Here is a 20,448-nt window from a genome sequence, read left to right as displayed (position 1 = left end):
AAAAAGAATTCATTACCACATCCAAGACCAGGAAGATTTACCCCTGTTTCCTCCTAAGTCTTCTAGTTTTAGCTTCTAAGCTTAGGTCACTGGCTTATTTTGAGTTAATTTTTGTTGGTTGTGTGAGGTAGGATTACAACTTCCTTATTTTGCATGTTACTATCCAGTAATCCCAGCACTATATGTTGAAGAGATTATTCTTTCCCCCATTGAATAGTCTTGGCACCCCTTGCTGAGAATCAACTGACCATAGATGGATGGGTTTATTCCTGGACTCTCAATTCTATTGTTATATTCTTATGCCAGTATTACTGTCAGTTTGTAGTAAGTTTTGAAATCAGAAAGTGTGAATTCTCCAACCTTGTTGTTCTTCTTCAAGATTGTTTTTGGGTATTTGGATTCCTTACAACACCATATGAATTTTAAGATGAACTTTTCTTATTCTGCAAAGTAATAATAGGCTAAAATATTGATAGCGATTGCATTGAGTCTCTAGACCACTTTGGGGGAGTATTGTTATCTTAACAATAGAAAGTCTTCCAATCCATGAACATAGGATGTCTTTCCATTTAGAGAGGGCCTTTTATTTCTTTCAAACACTTTTGTAGGCCAGAAGCAGTGGCTCACGCCCAGCATTGTCAGAGGCCGCCAAGGTGGGCAAAATTGCTTGAGCCCAGGAGTTCAAGCCCAGCCTTGGAAACATACTGAAACACGATCTCCACAAACAATTTAAAAATTAGCTGGGTGTGGTAGTGAGCACCTGTAGTGCCAGCTACTTGGGAGGCTGAGGTGGAAGGATTGCTTGAGCCCAGGAGACTGCAGTGAGCTATGATCATGCCACTGCACTCTAGCCTGACCAACAGAGTGAGAATTTGTCTCAAAAAAAAAAAAAAAATACTAAAAAACTTTCCTATAAGTCTTGAGTCTCCTTGGTAAAATGTATTCCTAATATTTTTGCTGAAAATTTTTGCAGCTATGTCCATAAGAAATATTGGTCTATAATTTTATTTTCTTGTGATGTCTTCATCTGGTTTTGTTATCAGAGCAATATCAGCCTCATAAAATTACTTAAATAGTGTTTCCTCCTCTTCCATATTTTTAAACAGGTAAAAGATTCATGTTCATTCTTTCTTAAGCTATTGGTAGAACTCACCAGTGAAGTCATCTGGTCTGGGCTGTTAGTTTTGAGAGGGTTTGATTACTGATTTAATCTGCTATAGGTCTGTTCAGATCTTCTATTTCTTCTTGGGTTGGTTTCAGTGGTTTGTGTGTCACTAGGAATGTGTCCATTTCATCTAGGTTATCTACTTTGTAGATATACAGTTGCTCACACTATTCTCTTCTGATATTTTGTAACTTCAGACTATATATGTATATAGTATATATATTGAGTCATAGTATATCAACCACTGCAGGCACGATTCCTAACCTAACTCCCCTTATATAATTCCCACAACTCATAGAATTGTCCCTGGAGGTGCAGAAGCAAGTAGACAAGAATGTCACCTTGAGACAGAATCAGGCAATGATGCAGCTGGACTGGAATCTGGCACAGAAATCTGGTGACCCAGGTAATGGCTGAGATGGGGAGGTGGTCAGTGAAGCTTCATGGTGGGACAAGATGCCCAAGAATGTGAAAAATAAGAGATTTAAAGATTAAAGGGAAGTGTGGGGTGGGTGGGGTGGGGCTGTAAGAGGAGAGTCCAGCTGAGGAGGAACGGACCTTGTTGGGGGCCCGAGATATTAACCGTGGCCTTGTCCTGCAGGATGTGATACACATAGAACTAAAGATTGAAAGAAAGTGTGGGAGGGGTGAAGCCAAAGGAAGGTAGCCCATCTGAGTAGAAAGTTCTGTGCAGGGCAGAGGAACTCTGGTGTGGACCCAGAGATTCAACCTACTCCAAGATTCAACCTTGGCGTCACCCTGCAGGCCCTTCTGTGGTGGGCCTTGTCTCCATTCCAGGGATGGGCAAGTTGCTGGCTGAGGCCCCCCGGTCCTGGAACCTGAGAAGCAGGTGCTTCTGCATGAGACACACCAGCACTTGCTGCAGGATGGCTCCACCATCCTGCTCTCTGATGTCATCTCTGTCTTTCTGAGCACCAACGACACCCAAAACCTCAGCTCCTCAGTTACCATCACCTTCTCCCACTGTGTGAGTGCTGGTGGGGTGGGGTGGTGGGTGAATAGTCTGAGTCCGGGCATAGCCTTGCTGCTCAGCTCAGCCCTGGGGCTCAGGGCTCTCTGTTATGGGTACATTATCTCCCCAGGAAAGTCAGTCCTTCCCAAGCTGGCTTTGGGTAAGCATCTCTGAGCATCAGACCCACCAGCTCACACCTGTGTTCTTTTTTTTTTTTTTTTTTTGAGACAGAGTCTCGCTGTGTCAGCCAGGCTGGAGTGCAGTGGCACGATCTCAGCTCACTGTAGTCTCCACCTCCCAGGTTCAAGCGATTCTCCTGCCTCAGCCTCCCTAGTAGCTGGGACTACAGGTGTGTGCTACCACGCCCGGCTAACTTTTTTTTTTTTTTTTTTTTTTTAGTAGAGATGGGGTTTCACCATGTTGGCCAGGCTGGTCTCGAACTCCTGACCTCAAGTGATCCACCTGCTTCAGCCTCCCAAAGTACTGGGATTACAGGCGTGAGCCGCCACATCCGGCCCACACCTGTGTTCTGTTCTTGCAGTCGGTGATCCCGAGACCGAAGGTGCTCTGTGTCTTCTGGGAGCATGGCCAGAATGGATGTGGTCATTGGGCCACCACAGGCTGCAGCACGATGGGCACCAGAGACAACAGCACCATCTGCCGTTGCACCCACCTGAGCGGATTGTCCGACCTGGGCAGCTTTGCCATCCTCATGGACCACTACGATGTGCAGGTGAGACCCTTAGGAGGGGCTACACTCTGCATTTATTGCTGTGTAACAAATCCCCACAGACGTAGCAGCCTTTAAAAAAAATATGCATTATCTCACAGCTCTGGGTCAGCAAGCTGGCATAGCAAGATGGCTTTTCTGCTCAGGGTCTTACAAGACTGAAATCATCATGTCACCCCACCCCCAGGGCTGCCGTTTCATCTGAGACTTGAGGTCCTTCTCCAAGCTCCCTGGTTGCTGGCAGAATTCAGTTTCTTGTGATTGTAGGACTGAAGTCTCACTTTTTTAGCTGTCAGGAAGGCATCACATTCAGTTTCTAGAGGCCACTCACATCCCTTTTCACATAACCCTCTGGCAAACTTCTAGCATTCCTATCTGGAGGACAAGGAAAAAAATTTCCTGCATGCAGAATCCCTCTTAAGCTTTGTATTAGTCGGGGTTCTCTAGAGGGACAAAACTAATAGAATAGATAGATAGATAGATAGATAGATAGATAGATAGATAGATAGATAGATAGATAGATAATTTGTGCCTGCTTATATTCTAGCCACGCTGGCAGCTGATTAGATGGTGCCCACCCAGCTTAAGAGTGGATCTGCCTCTCCGAATCCACTGACTCAAATATATACATATATATAGATATATATAGAGATATATAGAGAGATATATATATAGATATATAGATATATATAAAGGGGAGTTTATTAAGTATTAACTCACATCATCACAAGGTCCCACGATAGGCCGTCTGCAGGCTGAAGAGCAAGGAGAGCCAGTCAAGTCCCAAAACTGAAGAACTTGGAGTCTGATGTTCGAGGGCAGGAAGCATCCAGCACGGGAGAAAGATGTAGGCTGGGAGGCTAGGCCAGTCTCTCTTTTCACATTTTTCTGCCTGCTTATATTCTGGCCACACTGGCAGCTGATTAGACGGTGCCCACCCAGATTAAGAGTGGATCTGCCTTTCCCGGCCCACTGACTCAAATGTTAATCTCCTTTGGCAACACCCTGACAGACACACCCAGGATCAATACTTTGTATCCTTCAATCCAATCAAGTTGACACCCAGTATTAACCATCACAAGTTTTGAATCTGATTCTCCAGGAAAAGCCCGGATCTTGTAAAGACTCATCTGATTAGGTCTGGCCCACCCAGGATAAACTCTGTCTTTTTTTTTTTTTTTTTAGACAGGGTGTCTGTCACCCAGGCTGGAGTGCAGTGGCACAGTCATAGCTCACTGCAGCCTTGACCTTCTGGGTTCAAGGGATCCTCCTGCCTCAGCCTCCTGTGTAGCTGGGACTACAGGCATGCACCACCATGCCCGGCTAGTTTTTGTATTTTCACTAGAGATGGGGTTTCTCCAAGTTGGCCAGGCTGGTCTTGAACTGCTTAACTCAAGTGATCCACCCGCCTTGGCCTCCCAAAGTGCTGGGATTACAGGCGTGAGCCACCACGCCTCGCCCACCTGACTTTCTTATCTCATCACTTAGAGTAGATGCAAGGGACATCATCATCATATCCTGTGGGAAAAAGGGCCAAACCACCCTTTTGTTTTCCATCACAAGAACATCTTATCAATATCCTCCCAGGCAGCAAGCCATACTGCCCAGCCCCTCCTGCCCAGACCTGTAATTACCCCAGCCTGTAAGCAGCAGTGGGTTCTGGCACGAAGCTAGCTCCCCACTCCACAGGTCTCAGGCTGGACATAAACCTGCATTGCTGTAGAGCTGCCAACTCTCTCCCTGTCTTTCTTTAACCCTCACCTTCCCTTCAAAACCTAACGGGCCCACACCTGGAATCTCTGTGCTTTGGGAGGCTGAAACGGGAGGATCACTTGAGCCCAGGAATTCGAGACCAGCCTGTGCAACACAGAAAGACCCTGTCTCTACAAAAATTAAAAAAAAATTAGGACGGGTGTGGTGGCCCACGCCTGTAATCCCAGCACTTTGGGAGGCCGAGGCAGGTGGATCCCAAGGTCAGGAGTTCAAGACAAGCCTGGCCAACATGATGTGACCCCGTCTCTACTAAAAATACAAAAATTGGCCTGGCATGGTGCGCGTGCCTGTAATCCCAACTACTTGGGAGGCTGAGGCACGAGAATTGCTTGAACCCAGGAGACGGAGGCTGCAGTGAGCAGAGATCACGCCACTACACTCCAGCCTGGGCAACAGAGCAAGACTCTGTCAAAAAAAAAAAAAATTATCAAGGCATGGTGCCATACATGACTATAATGCACGCCTGTTGTCACCTACATGACTACACCTGTATTCCCAGCCACCCAAGAGGCTCGGGTGACACCTTCACAAACTAAATTAAATTGGTGACATCTTCACAAATTTACCTGGCTCCCTCATTCTTGAATTTGCTGTGCCAAAATAAAAATTTAAAATGGTGGTGGGGTCATTACCCCAGAGCAGGAAAGCATCACTGTGAACTCTTCTTTTCGGGGTCCCAGGAGAAGGATCCCGTGCTGACTGTCATCACCTGTGTGGGGCTGAGCGTCTCTCTGCTGTGCCTCCTCCTGGCGGCCCTCACCTTCCTCCTATGCAAAGCCATCCAGAACACCAGCACCTCACTGCATCTGCAGCTCTTGCTGTGCCTCTTCCTGGGCCACCTCCTCTTCCTCGTGGGGATTGATCAAACTGGACACAAGGTATTGACAGCCATGTTCCAGAGGGCTCCCTTCCTTGACGCAGGGGATGCTGGCTCATGGAATGATGCGGCATTTGATTCCTTAATATAATGGTCCGGCTGGGCGTGGTGGCTCACGCCTGTAATCCCTGCACGTTGAGAGACTGAGGCGGGCAGATCCCCTTAGGTTGGGAGTTCGAGACCAGCCTGACCAACATGGAGAAACCCTGTCTCTACCAAAAATACAAAATTAGCCAGGCATGGTGGCACATGCCTGTAATCCCAGTTACTCAGGAGGCTGAGGCAAGAGAATCTCTTGAATCCAGGAGGTGGAGGTTGCGGTGAGCCGAGATCGCACCATTGCACGCCAGCCTGGGCAACAAGAGTGAAATTCCGTCTCAAAAAAAAAAAAAAAATATATATATATATATATATATACACACGTGCATATACACATACGTGTATATGTATATACACGTGCATATACACATACGTGTATATGTATATACACGTGCATATACACATACGTGTATATGTATATACACGTGCATATACACATACGTGTATATGTATATACACGTGCATATACACATACGTGTATATGTATATACACGTGCATATACACATACGTGTATATGTATATACACGTGCATATACACATACGTGTATATGTATATACACGTGCATATACACATATGTGTATATGTATATACACGTATATATAACATATGTGTATGTGTGTATATACACGTATATATACACATATGTGTATGTGTGTATATACACGTATGTATACACACACATATATATATAGGCCCTTGAGTCCTGGGGAATATTAGAAGAGAACACCATCAATTTCCCATTGCCTGACTCAACTACAAAGCAAATATTCTCTACAATGCCATCAAATATCTCAGAATTCTCCCCAATTGCATGGTACGGGAGAAGCCATGGGCCACACTCAAATCTGACCGCCGCTCTGGACGTCTTTCACTTCTCCCCCAGGTGCTGTGTGCCATCACCGCCGGTGCCCTGCACTACCTCTACCTGGCCGCCTTCACCTGGATGCTGCTGGAGGCCCTGCACCTCCTCCTCACTGCACAGAACCTGACGGTGGTCAACTACTCAAGCATCAACAGATTCATGAAGAAGCTCATGTTCCCTGTGGGCTACAGAGTCCCAGCTGTGATAGTGGCCATCTCTGCAGCCTCCAGGCCTCACCTTTATGGAACACCTTTCCAGTTAATGCAAATTCTCACAGTCCTTATCTTCTCCAGCATAACCATGGCCATTGCTAGAACCTAGATAGCATTTTTATGATACCTGCTTTTAATTAGATCAGTAGGGATTTTAGGCTCTATTGGTTGGATTACACTGCAGCTCCTCATTCTTAGCTATTGAGTTTATTTCAATTACATTTCAAACTAGGCATTGTAGAAGAGGGTTTTTGGAAATTTTCTGAATGAAATAAAGGGCAAGTCTGTGGAAAGCATGAATAGGACAAAGACACTATGTCATAATCCCTAGGGCATCTTTCCGCTAGAAGATTATAATAATTAAGGAGGGTCAGCCTCAGTGGCTCACACCTGGAATCCCTGTGCTTTGGGAGGCTGACACAGGAGGATCACTTGAGCCCAGGATCTTGAGACCAGCCTGGGCAACACAGCAAGACCCCTTCTTTACAAAATTTAAAAAATTAGCAGGGCATAGTAGCACACACCTGTAGTCCTAGCTACTCAGGAGGCTGAGGTGGGAGGATTGCTTGAGCCCAGGAGTTCGAGGTTGCAGTGAGCTATGATTGTGCCACTGCACTCCAGCCTGAGCAACAGAGAGAGACATTGTGTCTAAAAAATAATAATAATAGTTAGGGATAATGTATTTAAATCTCTCTCATTGAAAATAGCAAGAATGAAATCAAAGTGCTCATGATAGCATTTTTTTTAAATCTAACCTACTTTATCCAAATCTTTTAGGATGCTTCAATTTTTCATTTGAAAAAGTAGACCTGATTTGAATAACCAAAATAATTGATACTGTCATAGTTAAGATTGGCGAGATGCTTACTTTGTGCCAGGTACTTTTCTAGCTAGGTTGTTTGTTTCTTTGTTCATTTGTTTGTTTGCCAGTTGCGCTGGTTGAAACCTCCAGGACACTGTTGACTAGAACAGCAGACAATTTTGTCTTGCTCCTGAACTTAGGGAGAAAGCATTTACTCTATCCTCATTAATGTATGATGTTAGCTGAGGATTTTTCATAGATACCCTTTTTCAGGTTAAAGAAATTCTTTTCTATTCCTAGTGTGTTGGGTATTTTGATGATGAAAGGGTGTTTGATTCTCTCAAATGCATTTCTGAAGCATATAATTTTTAATTATATGGGATTAAAATTATACGATCACATTATAATTATATAATTATATCAGATTATTTTATATGTAATTTATATATAAATATGTATCTATGTAATTTGTATATTATATAATTATATAATATAATTAAATATAATTATATTATTAATTTATATATTATATAATTATAGAATATAATTATATATAATTATATTATATATAATTATAGAATATAATTATATAGAATATAATTATATATAATTATATAGAATATAATTATATATAATTATATTATATATAATTATAGAATATAATTATATATAATTATATTCTATAATTAAATATAATTCTATTCTATAATTAAATATAATTCTATTCTATAATTCTATAATAGAATTAAATATAATTCTATTATAGAATTAAATATAATTCTATAATACAATTAAATATAATTATATTCATTATATAATATAATGAATATAATTATATTATATAATTAAATTATATAATATAATTAAATATAACTATATAATATAATTATATAATATAATTAAATATGATTATATTATATAATTAAATATAATTATATAATATAATTAAATATAATTATATTATTTTAATATAATTAAATATAATTATATTATTTTAATATAATTATATTATATAATTATATAATTTAAATATAATTATATTATATAATTATATAATTTAAATATAATTATATAATTTAAATATAATTATATAATATAATTAAATATAATTATATAATATAATTAAATATCATTATATAATATAATTAAATATAATTATATAATATCATTATATAATATAATTAAATATAATTATATAATATCATTATATAATATAATTAAATATAATTATATAATATCATTATATAATATAATTAAATATAATTATATAATATTATATAAAATTGTATAATATAATTATATATAATTATATTATATAATTATATATAATTATATAATATAATTATATTTAATTATATTATATAATTAAATTTAAGTATATAATATAATTAAATTTAAGCATATAATATAATTAAATATAATTATATACTTAAATATATTATATACTTTATATATTAAAAATATAATTATATTTAATTATAAACATATAATTAAATATAATTATATAATTATAAATTATCTTATCACATTAAATTATATAATCATATATTATATCATTATAATTATATGATCATAGATCATTATATGATTACTTAATCCTTTGTTCTATTAATACACATAATAGAATAAAGGATTAAAATTATATGATTACATTATAATTATATGGTTATATATGGTTAATTATTTACCTTTGAGTCCTGGGGAATATTATATGGTTATATATCGTTAATTATATGGTTATATAATTATAATGTGATCTTATAATGTGATCATATAATTATATGATTACATAATTATATAACTATAATGTGATCATATAATTTTAATCCTTTATTCTATTAATATGTGTAACTAGCCTTACATTCCTGGGATAATTACCACCTGGTCAGGGTATATAATCCTTTCAATATGTTGCAGGACTTGGTTGGCTAGTATTTTTTTTTTGAGGATTTTTGTATTCATTTTCATAAGGGATTTTGGTCTGCAGTTTTCTTTTCTTGTGTTGTCTATTTCTGGGTTTGGTGTCAGAGTAATAGTGGCCTCGTAGAAGATTTGGGAAGTGCTTCCTCTTTTTCCATTTTTGGTTTTGTGAACTATTAACACTAATCCTCCAGAAGTTAACCATAGAGCTACCATATGACCCAGGTATATACCCAAAACAAATTAAAACAGATGTCCACACAAAAACTTGTAAATGATGCAGCCATAAAAAATAACAAGATCAGCTGGGTGTGGTGGCTTAAGCCTGTAATCCCAGCACTTTGGGAGGCCGAGGCGAGGGGTCACGAGTTCAAGAGATGGAGACCATCCTGGCCAACATGGTGAAACCCCGTCTCTACTAAAAATACAAAAGTTAGCTGGGCGTGGTGGTGGGTGCCTGTAATCCCAGCTACTTGGGAGGCTGAGGCACAAGAATCGCTTGAACCTGGGAGGTGGAGGTTGCAGTGAGCCGAGATGGCGCCATTGCACTCCAGCCTGGCAACAGAGCGAGACTCCATCTCAAAAAAATAAAATAAAATAAAATAACGAGATCATGTCTTTTGCAGGAATATGAATGGAGCTGGAGGCCATTATCCTAAGTGAATTAATGCAGGAACAGAAAATCAAATACCACATGTTCTCACTTGTAAGTAGGAGCTAAACATTGAGTACCCATGGACACAAACAAGGGAACTTCAGACACCGAAGCCTACTTGAGGGTGGAGAGTGGGAGGAGGGCGAGGATAAATAAACGACCCAGGTCATCAGTACTGTGCTGATGACCTGGGCGACAAAATAATCTGTACACCAAACCGCCGCAACATGCATTTTACCTACATAACAAACCTACAAAATGTACCTCTGAACCTAAAATAAACGTTTAGAAAAATGTTGTACATGAATGCTCATAGAAGCAATATTTAAAATAGTCAAAAATTGGAAACAATGCCTATCACTGATGAATGGATAAACAAAACGTAATATATCCACAATGAAATGTTATTCAGCCATAAAAAGGAACGTTAAGAGACCATTCAGTCATTATTTATTTGTTTAGAAACACTCTGTCACCCAGGCTGGAGTGCAGTGGTGCTATCTTGGCTCACTGCAACCTCTGCTCTCTGCTTCCTGGGTTCAAGCAATTCTCAAGCCTCAGCCTCCTGAGTAGCTGGGATTACAGGCATGCGCCACCACACACAGCTCATTTTTTGTGTGTTTTTAGTAGAGAAAGGATTTCACCACGTTGGGCAAGCTGGTCTCAAACTCCTGACCTCAAATGATCCACCCGCCTCGGCTCCCAAAGTGCTGGGATTACAGGTGTGAACCACTGCACCTGGCCTCATTCAGCCATTTTAAAATGCTGCAATATAGGTCTTGCTCTGTTGCCCAGGCTGGAGTGCAGTAGTGCAATCACAGCTCACTGCAGTCTTAACCTCCTGGACTCAAGCGATCCTCCCACCTCAGTCTCCCAAGTAACTGGGAATACAGGTGTGAGCCACCACACCCGGCTATTTTTTTATTTTTTGTAGAAACGGGGTCTTGCTCTGTTGCTCAGGCTGGTCTCAAACTCCTGGCCTCAAGCAATCCTCCCACCTCGGCCTCCCAAAGTCCTGATGTGAGCCACTGTGCCTGGCACAACCTTCCATTTTTGTTTCATTGTTAGAATGTATCTAATTGTGTGTACCTTCCTTGAGTTGAAATTTTGGGGATCTAAGACTGTGTTCATTTTCTTCACCACTGTATCTTCAGAGCCAACCACAGACCCTATCACTAAAGAAACACTCAATATTGTTGATGTAGGAAGGAAGTGAGGAAGTGGTAAGGAGGGATGGCATAGATTTACATAACTGTTCCATATCTCCAAAAACTGATGCATTTTTTTTTTATCTCTCTCTCTCTTGTTCAGCTGCTGGCTCCAACCAAAAAAGGGATTTATATGGGGTTTCCTTGGACCTGTCTGTGCCATCTTCTCTGTGAGTGACATCATCTAAGCATCCTCGCTGCCCCACTGAGGGTCATTAGAAAAACAAGATAATAAAGATGGTGACAAGAGCAGGAATGTTCCCTGGGTTGTCATGGGTTGGGTTCAGTTTCCTAAGACCACTCTTGAATCTTCAAACTCTAACACTGTTACTTAATATTTAAGAAAAAGACTTACGTGTATAATTCATATTAGACAGGCTAGGATGAAGAGATAATGAGCTTCAGGCCCTGTGTGGTGGCTCATGCCTGTAATCCCAGAACTTTGGGAGGCCGAGGCAGGCAGATCACTTGAGGTCAGGAGTTCAAGACCAGCCTGGCCAACATGGTGAAACCCTGTCTCTACTAAAAATACAAAAATTAGCCAGGCGTGGTGGTAGGTGCCTATATTCGGGAGGCTGAGGCAGGAGAATCGCTCGAACCCAGGAGGCAGAGGTGGCAGTGAGCTAAGATTGCACCACCACACTCCAGCCTGGGCAACAGAGCAAGACCCTGTCTGAAAAAAAAAAAAAGAGATAACGGGTTTGGTTTCAAAATCTATTCAACAAATCTTCTGTGGTTTTCTGAAGGTGAACTTAGTTCTCTTTCTGGTGACTCTCTGGATTTTGAAAACCAGACTCTCTTCCCTCAATAGTGAAGTGTCCACCCTCCAGAACACAAGGTAAGATGGAGAAGGGGGTGATAACCACACAGACATGTATGGTTCCCAAGAGCCAAGCCATGTGCCTCAGCAACCACTGAGGTCCCTTCTCAGGGTCTTTTGAAGGGACCCAGTGTAAACAGACGCAGCCATCCTTCTATGGCAGCCATCTCAGATTCAGTGGTATCCTGTTGAGACCCCATGCAACATGTTTTGTCCATGTCTAATCTCAGTTTGTGCATCCCAGAGCAATAGGAAGAATTTTCATTGGCTGGTAAGTGGTATATATACAAAATAGAATATGATTCGACCACAAGACAGAATGAAACCATGTCATTTGCAGCAACATGGATGAAACTGGAGGTCACTCTCTTAAGTGAAATAAGCCAGGCACAAAAAGACAAATACCACAGGTTGTCACTTACATAGAGAGGAGCTAAAGAAGCTGATCTCGTGGAGGCAGAAAGTAGAATGATGAAAGTTAGCCGGGCGTGGTGGCGGGCACCCGTAGTCCCAGCTACTCGGGAGGCTGAAGCAGGAGAATAGCTTGAACTCAGGACGGAGGTTGCGGTGAGCCGAGATTGCACCACTGCACTCCAGCCTGGGCAATAGAGTGAGACTGCCTCAAAAACTAAAAATAAAAATAAAGTAGAATGATAGATTCCAGAGTCTGGAAAGGGTATGTGAGTGGGCAAGGCAATGAAGAGAGGTTGATTAATGGGTACAACATACAGTCAGATAGAAGGAATAAGTTATAATGTTGGATGACAGAGTAGGGTGACTCTAGTTCACAATATATTGTATATTTCAAAATAGCTAGAGGGGAGTATTTGAAGTGTTCCCAACACACACAAATGGTAGACACTCGAAGTGACGGATACCCCAAATACTCTGACTTAATCATGACACACTCTATGCATGTTAAGAAAATATCACATATGTCCCCACAAAGATGTACAAACATTACGAATCAATAAACTAAAAGGTTAAAAACTTCTTTGGACTTTTGTCAGCAATCCTATAACAAAAGCACAAAGAAGGCCGGGCACGGTGGCTCATGCCTGTAATCCCAGCACTTTGGGAAGCTGAGGGGCAGGGGCAGATCACAAGGTCAGGAGTTCGAGACCAGCCTGGCCAAAGAGACCAGCCTGACCAACATGGTGAAACCCCGTTTCTACTAAAAATACAAAAATTAGCCAGGCGTAGTGGTGGGTGTCTATAATCCCCGCTACTCAGGAGGCTGAGGTGGGAGAATCACTTCACCTGGGAGGTGGAGGTTACAGTGAGCCGAGATCGCACCACTGCACTCCAACGTGGGTGACAAAATGAGATTCCATCTCAAAAAAAAAAAAAAATCCTCTACAGCACTTGAGCAGCTTGTTGTTCCAGGCACCCATGAGCAAAATTAATGAACTTTCTTCTAGGTTCCTATCATTATCCTTTCCAAATTTTGTATGTCATGCTTTGGTTGTATTGGTGATTTGAAGAGACTGTGTAGTTCATGAACACAGAAATCTCTTTGTGTGTTTAAAAAATAATCTTTTCTTTTTTTTTTTTTTTTGAGACAGTCTCGCTCTGTCACTCCCAGGCTAGAGTGCAGTGGCACTATCTCGACTCACTGCAACCTCCGCCTCCCAGGTTCAAGCGATTCTACTGCCTCAGCCTCCTGAGTAGCTGGGATTACAGGTGCCCCCCACTACGTCTGGCTAATTTTTGTATTTTTTTTAGTAGAGACCAGGTTTCACCATGTTGGTCGGGCTGGTCTCGAACTCCTGATCTCAGGTCATCCGCCGTGCCTCGGCCTCCCAAAGTGTTGGGATTACAGACGTGAGCCACCACGCCCGTCCCCAGGTGGCATTTCTACTGTGGGCTATCATTGACAGTAAAGATCTAAGCTGATCACAGCCCAGTCTGAGAAATCATCTACAGGGGAGGGCAGGGGACTCCATGGGCACAGATGAAATAGCCTTGATTCTGTTTCTCTGGGTGCATCACCAGCCTCTTTTCTTATTCAATCCAGGATGCTGGCATTTAAAGCGACAGCTCAGCTGTTCATCCTGGGCTGCACGTGGTGACTGGGCATCTTGCAGGTGGGTCCGGCTGCCCGGGTCATGGCCTACCTCTTCACCATCATCAACAGCCTGCAGGGTGTCTTCATCTTCCTGGTGTACTGCCTCCTCAGCCAGCAGGTACCACTGCCCAGCTCCCACCCAGGACTCTTCCTGTCCTCACTGCTCTCTGTGAGCTGACCCATTGCATGCTTTGCCTCTGCAGGTCCGGGAACAATATGGGAAATGGTCCAAAGGGATCAGGAAATTGAAAACTGAGTCTGAGACGCACACACTCTCCAGCAGCGCTAAGGCTAACACCTCCAAACCCAGCACGGTAAGATCACGCATTGCTCCAGAGCACTTCACTAACTGACCCACCTGAGGAGCATGTGCCTATCACACAAGAAAATCTGGGAATACAGCAGGCAATGCCCTAGAAAGGTTCACATCTGAGTACACCTTGACTCATTAACCATTAGCAATGATCTCAGTTTAAATGTTTATTTTTTTTTTTAATCAGTCAGGCCTGTTGGGATTACAGTCATAGCCTGTCATCCCAGCATCTGGGAGGCCTAGGCAAGAGGAGCACTTGAGGCCAAGAGTTCAAGATGACCCTGGGCAGCATAGCAAGATCCCATCTCTACAAAAAATAAAAATAAAAATTAGCCAGACATGGTGGCATACACCTGTAGTCCCAGCTACTCCTCGAGAGGCTGAGGTGGGACAATCACTTGAGCCCAGTAGGTTGAGGCTGTAGTGAGCCATGATCATGCCACTGCACTCCAGCCCAGGCAACAGAGTGAGACCCTATCCCAAAAATTAAAAAAAAAAAAAATGCTTGGCTCTTACTCCTTAGGGAACTGTGCTTAGCTTGACTCTCACACACAAAGACTCCTATTGGACACCTACTGTGTGCCATGCCTGGTTAACTAAATGAGCAGGAATTGATCTGAAGCAGTGATGCACGTTCTACCCAGAAGCATTTACCCTATCCCTTTCCTCTACATACAAGTCTATCTCACAGTCACTTGGCACCACCACCCCATAAAGGCAAGCATGGGAGGAAATGCTGTACATATTTATGAATTAAACAGAAATAAGTGTTAACTGGGATTTAAGCTTTCTTAACAAGTCTGCCTCTACCAACTACCACTTAGTAGTGGGTAGTGGGCAGTGCCTCTACTCAGCACCCTCTACCCGCTGCAAAACTCAGAAAGAAAAGCAGTAATGGGGCCAGTGATGGTGGCTCATGCCTGTAATCCCAGCGCTTTAGGAGGCTGAGGCAGGACAACTGCTTGAGGCCAAGAGTTCAAGACCAGCCTGAGCAACCCAGTGAGACCTCGTCCCTATAAAGCATTTAAAAATTAGCTGAGGGTGGTGGTGTGCATCTGTAGTCCCAGGGACTCAGGAAGCTGAGGTGAGAGGCTCACTTGAGCCCAGGAGTTTGAGGCTGCAGTGAGCTATGATTGTGCCACTGCACTTCAGCCTAGATGACAAAGCAAGACCTCTTCTATAAAAAATAATACAAATAATAAAATTAAATAAATAAAGTTTTAAAAACACACTGGGCAACCTGGGAATCAGCGGGTGATGCCCTAAGAGGGTTCACATTTGAGTGACTCCTTGACTCATTAACCATTAGCAATGATCTCAGTTTAAACGCTTTTTTATAAATCAGCCAGGAACAGTGGTTCAAGCTTGTAATGCCAGCACTTTGGGAGGCCAAAGCAGGAAGATCACTTGAGCCCGGGACAACTTGGGGATCACTTGAAGCCATATTATCCTATGCCTCAATGGCATGGGATAATTCATGACATTGATGACTGATAACCAACATTTATTAATTTAGACATACAAAGTTCTCTTGTATTTTTCTCACCTCTTCTTCCATCTTCTCCAGATTGTATGTGTAATTCTAACCCCATTTCACAGATGAGCAAAGTAAGACTACTTGGATTTGTGTGAAATGTACAGAGTCTCGGCCAGGCGCATTGACTCACGCCTGTAATCCCAGCACTTTGGGAGGCCGAGGCAGGCGGATCACGAAGTCAGGAGATGGAGACCATCCTGGCTAACACGGTGAAACCCCGTCTCTACTAAAAATACAAAAGAAAAAAAAAAATTACCCAGGCGTGGTGGTGGGCGCCTGTAGTCCCAGCTACTCAGGAGGCTGAGGCAGGAGAATGGTGTGAACCCAGGAGGCAGAGCTGGCAGTGGGCCGAGATCACGCCAATGCACTCCAGCCTGGGCGACAGAACAAGACTCCGTCTCAAAAAAATTAAAAAAAAGAAAAGAAATGTACAGTCTCTTCAGCCAGTGAGATTTAGGCCTCTTGAGTCTTCCTTCACATTTAAAGAGCTCATTCAGGGCCAGGCACGGTGGCTCATACCTATAATCTCAGCACTTCAGGAGGCCAAGGCAAGCAAATCACCTGAGGCCAGGAGTTCGAGACCAGCCTGGCCAACATGGCAAAACTCCATCTTTACTAAAAATACATAAATTAGCCAAGCGTGGTGGTGCACACATGTAATCCCAGCTACTCAGGAGGCTGAGGCACAAGAATTGCTTGAGTCGGGGAGGTAAAAGTTGTGGTGAGCCAAGATTGTCCCATGCCACTGTACTCCACCCTGGGCAACAGAGCAATACTCTGCCAAAGGAAAAAAAAAAATGTCTATTCAGCCTGGGCAACGTAATGAGACCCCATCTCTATAAAAAAGTTTTAAAAATTCGCTGGGCGTGGTGGCACATGCCTGTAGTCCCAGCTACTTGGGAGGCGAGAGGATCGCTTGAGCCCAGGAGTTGGAGACCAACCTGGGCAACATGGCAAAATCCCATCTCTACACAAAATATAAAAACTAGCTGGGCATGGTGGTGCATGCCTATAATCCCAGCTGCTTAGGAGGCTGAGGCAGGAGGATCACTTGAGCCCAAGAGTTGAAGGCACAGTGAGCTACGATTGTGCCACTGCACTCCAGCCTGGGTGACAGAGCAAGACCCCTTGCGTAAAGTAAATAAATAAATAATAAATTTTTTAAAGTCTTGAAAAGAAGCCCACCATACTGCCATGCACTCTTTCCACATTTGCATTTCTCTCCTTACCTTTTTCCTTTTTTATTTTATTTATTTATTTTTTTTTTGAGACAGAGCTTCGCTCTTGTTACCCAGGCTGGAGTACAATGGTGCTATCTTGGCTCACCGCAACCTCCGCCTCCTGGGTTAAAGCGATTCTCCTGCCTCCACCTCCCAAGTAGCTGGGATTACAGGCATGTGCCACCAAGCCTGGCTAATTTTGTATTTTTAGTAGAGATAGGATTTCTCCATGTTGGTCAGGTTGGTATCAAATTCCCGACCTCAAGTGATCTGCCCGCCTCAGCCTCCCAAAGTACTGAGATTACAAGCATGAGCCACCACGCCTGGCCTCATTACCTTTTTCATCCAACCTGCACAATCCCTGTTTCCAACACAGGATCTTCTATTTCCTTTTCTGTTCTCACTAAATGCCCTCACCACCTATGTCACACACACACACACACACACACACACAAATCCAAGTCATCATGATGACACATTGTAAACTCCATGCTGTCAATCATACAACCAAACATGAGCATCCGCCTTCCACATTCCCATATTATTGACTGTCCATCCTGTCTTTTTTTTTTTTTTTAGACAGAGTCTCACTTGCTGTCACCCAGGTTGGAGTGCAGTGACTCCATCTGGGCTCACTGCAAACTCTGCCTCCAGGGTTCAAGTGATTCTCGTGCCTCAGCCTCCCGAGTAGCTAGGATTACAGGCGCCCACCACCACGCCCGGCTAATTTTTGTATTTTTAGTAGAGACAGGGTTTCACCATGTTGGCCAGGCTGGTCTTGAACTCCTGGCCTCAAGCCATCTGCCCGCCTTGGCCTCCCAAAGTGCTGGGATTACAGACGTGAGCCACTGCACCCAGCCCATCCCTGTCTTTGACTCTCCTACATCCTTCATACTTTATAAAGACCTTGGTGATTACGTTGGGTCCACCAAGACAATCCAGGGCAATTTTCCCGTCTCAAGATCCTTTTCATAACCATATCTACAAAGTCTCTTTTTCCATGTCAGGTAGCATTTACAGGTTCTGGGGGTTAGGGATGTGAACCTCTTTGGGGGGTCATTATTCTGTCTATCATACCCATATAGTTTGGGTTTACCTATTGTAGAATCATCAAAATCTGCCTCATATTGTAGATATCTGCGTAAACATTTATCACCCTTTCACCACACACAGCCACTAGAAATGATATATACACATTGAAGGAAGAAAACGTGTACTTTTGTGTAGGGAATTAGAGTTAGGCCATCAGATAGCCAATAAAGGCTTCTGAAATTTAAGGTGTGTGATCAGATATTTCTGCCAACTACGGACAAAGGACCAAGAAAATCCGTTGCATTACTTAATGTCATTTTATCTTCTATTGTTTCCTAAAACTTGGTATCTCTGGTGTTTGAAAATGTATGTGCCTTGTTCGGACATGCTGGCTCACGCCTGTAATCCCAACACTTTGGGAGGCCAAGGCAGGCAGAGCACTTGAGGTCAGGAGTTGGAGACCAGCCTGGCCAACATGGCAAGACCCCACCTCTACTAAAAATACAAAAACTAGCCAGGCATGGTGGTGGATGCCTGTAATTCCAGCTACTCGGGAAGCTGAGGCACAAGAATCACTGGAACCCAGGAGGCAGAGGTTGCAGGAAAGCCAAGATCGAGCCACTGCACTCCAGCCTGGGTGACAGAGTGAGACTATGTCTCAAAAAAAAAAAAAAAGAAAGAAAAGAAAATGTGTGTGTCTTGCTCTTATTCTGAAGTCCATGGCTTTCTTCAGTCTTGTTTCATAAAAACAAAATGTCTTGTGATCACTACTGAATAATCTCCTGAACACAATATTTATTAATCTCTTGAGCACATATTAATTATGCATTAAATACTAACTATATAAGCAAGTGAAGCTGACCATCTCGAACCATAGAAATTACACTGAGTTTCCTATGAACCTAGGAATAAATAACTCATATTGGAGATGGAAAAGATATGGAAAAAAGAAATTCAGGCCGGGCGCAGTGGCTCACGCTTGTAATCCCAGCACTTTGGGAGGCCGAGGCGGGCAGATCACTTTAGCTCAGGACTTCAATTTTGCCTGGGTAACAAGGCAAAATTCTGTCTCTACAAAAAATATAAAAATTAGCCAGGCATGGTGGTGCATCCCTGTAGTCCCAGCTACCAGGAGGCTAAGATTGGAGGATTGCTTGAGCCCAGGAGGTCAAGTCTCCAGTGAGCTATGATCCTATCACTGCACTCCAGCCTCGGCAACAAAGCAAGACCCCTGTCTCAGGGGAAAAAAAAAAGGAATTCAGTGCTTCTTCTTTTAAATCTTATGTGATTAACAATATAACACTTCTAACATTTCATTAATTTCCCACCTGGCTTCTTTTATGACTCCACATTTAAAGCAACATTACACAAACCCTGGAGCTCAGAGGTCAAGACCTACATTTGGAAACAGATAGATCTTTTTAAATGTTTTTTAATTGATCCATAATAGACGTACATAGTTTCTAGGTACATGTGATCATTTGCTACACTCATATAAGCAAATCAGGGTAACTAAGATATCTATCACCTTAAATACTTATCTTTTCTTTGTACTAATAACATTGAAATTATTCTCTTCTAGCTATTTTGAAATGTATGGTAGATTAATGTTAACTATAATCACCCTACTTCAGATACGACTTTTTTTTTTTTTTTTTGAGAGGGAGTTTTACTCTGTCACCCAGGCTGGAGTTCAGTGGCACCATCTTGGCTCACTGCAACCCCTGCCTCCCAGGTTCAAGCGATTCTCCTGCCTCAGCCTCCCAAGTAGCTGGGACTATAGGCGCCTGCCACCAAGCCTGGCTAATTTATTATTATTATTACTATCGTATTTTAGTAGAGACGGGGTTTCACCATGTTGGCCAGGCCAGTCTCAAACTCCTGTCCTCAAGTGATCTGCCCGCCTCGGCCTCCCAAAGTGCTGGGATTACAGGCATGAGTCACCGCGCCTGGCCCAGATAGATATTTTACTGCAACGCATTTACTTCCTCTTAACTTTGGTAACTTGGGGTTTAGGACTCATACAAAGATGGGGCTTCTGAGAAAGAACAGGATGGAGCTAAATGAAAGCTGATATGGCCTTTTGATGTTGCCCTGACAAATACATATGGTAAGAAAACCTTATGATTAAAGCCTTCTTGGCCAGGCATGGTGGCTCACACCTAGAATTCCAGCATTTT

General features: G+C 42.4%; 1 protein-coding gene across 1 annotated transcript in view; it reads left to right on the top strand.

Moving 5' to 3' along the window:
• Positions 1-14,528, top strand: part of LOC129019377 (adhesion G protein-coupled receptor E2-like) — a 33,733-nt gene extending 19,205 nt beyond the window's left edge. Inside the window, 10 exon segments of the mRNA XM_063658736.1 lie at positions 1,464-1,571; positions 1,931-1,990; positions 1,993-2,153; positions 2,680-2,871; positions 5,322-5,519; positions 6,503-6,738; positions 11,382-11,448; positions 12,025-12,116; positions 14,116-14,284; positions 14,370-14,528. Coding sequence (XP_063514806.1) covers positions 1,464-1,571; positions 1,931-1,990; positions 1,993-2,153; positions 2,680-2,871; positions 5,322-5,519; positions 6,503-6,738; positions 11,382-11,448; positions 12,025-12,116; positions 14,116-14,284; positions 14,370-14,528 — 1,442 coding nt within the window.
• The last annotated feature ends 5,920 nt before the right edge of the window (positions 14,529-20,448 follow it).

Source organism: Pongo pygmaeus, chromosome 20 (assembly GCF_028885625.2).
Source record: "Pongo pygmaeus isolate AG05252 chromosome 20, NHGRI_mPonPyg2-v2.0_pri, whole genome shotgun sequence".
Lineage (NCBI taxonomy): Eukaryota > Metazoa > Chordata > Mammalia > Primates > Hominidae > Pongo > Pongo pygmaeus.
The sequence above is the reverse complement of the archived record's forward strand: the minus strand, read 5'-3'. Positions and strand labels throughout refer to the sequence as shown.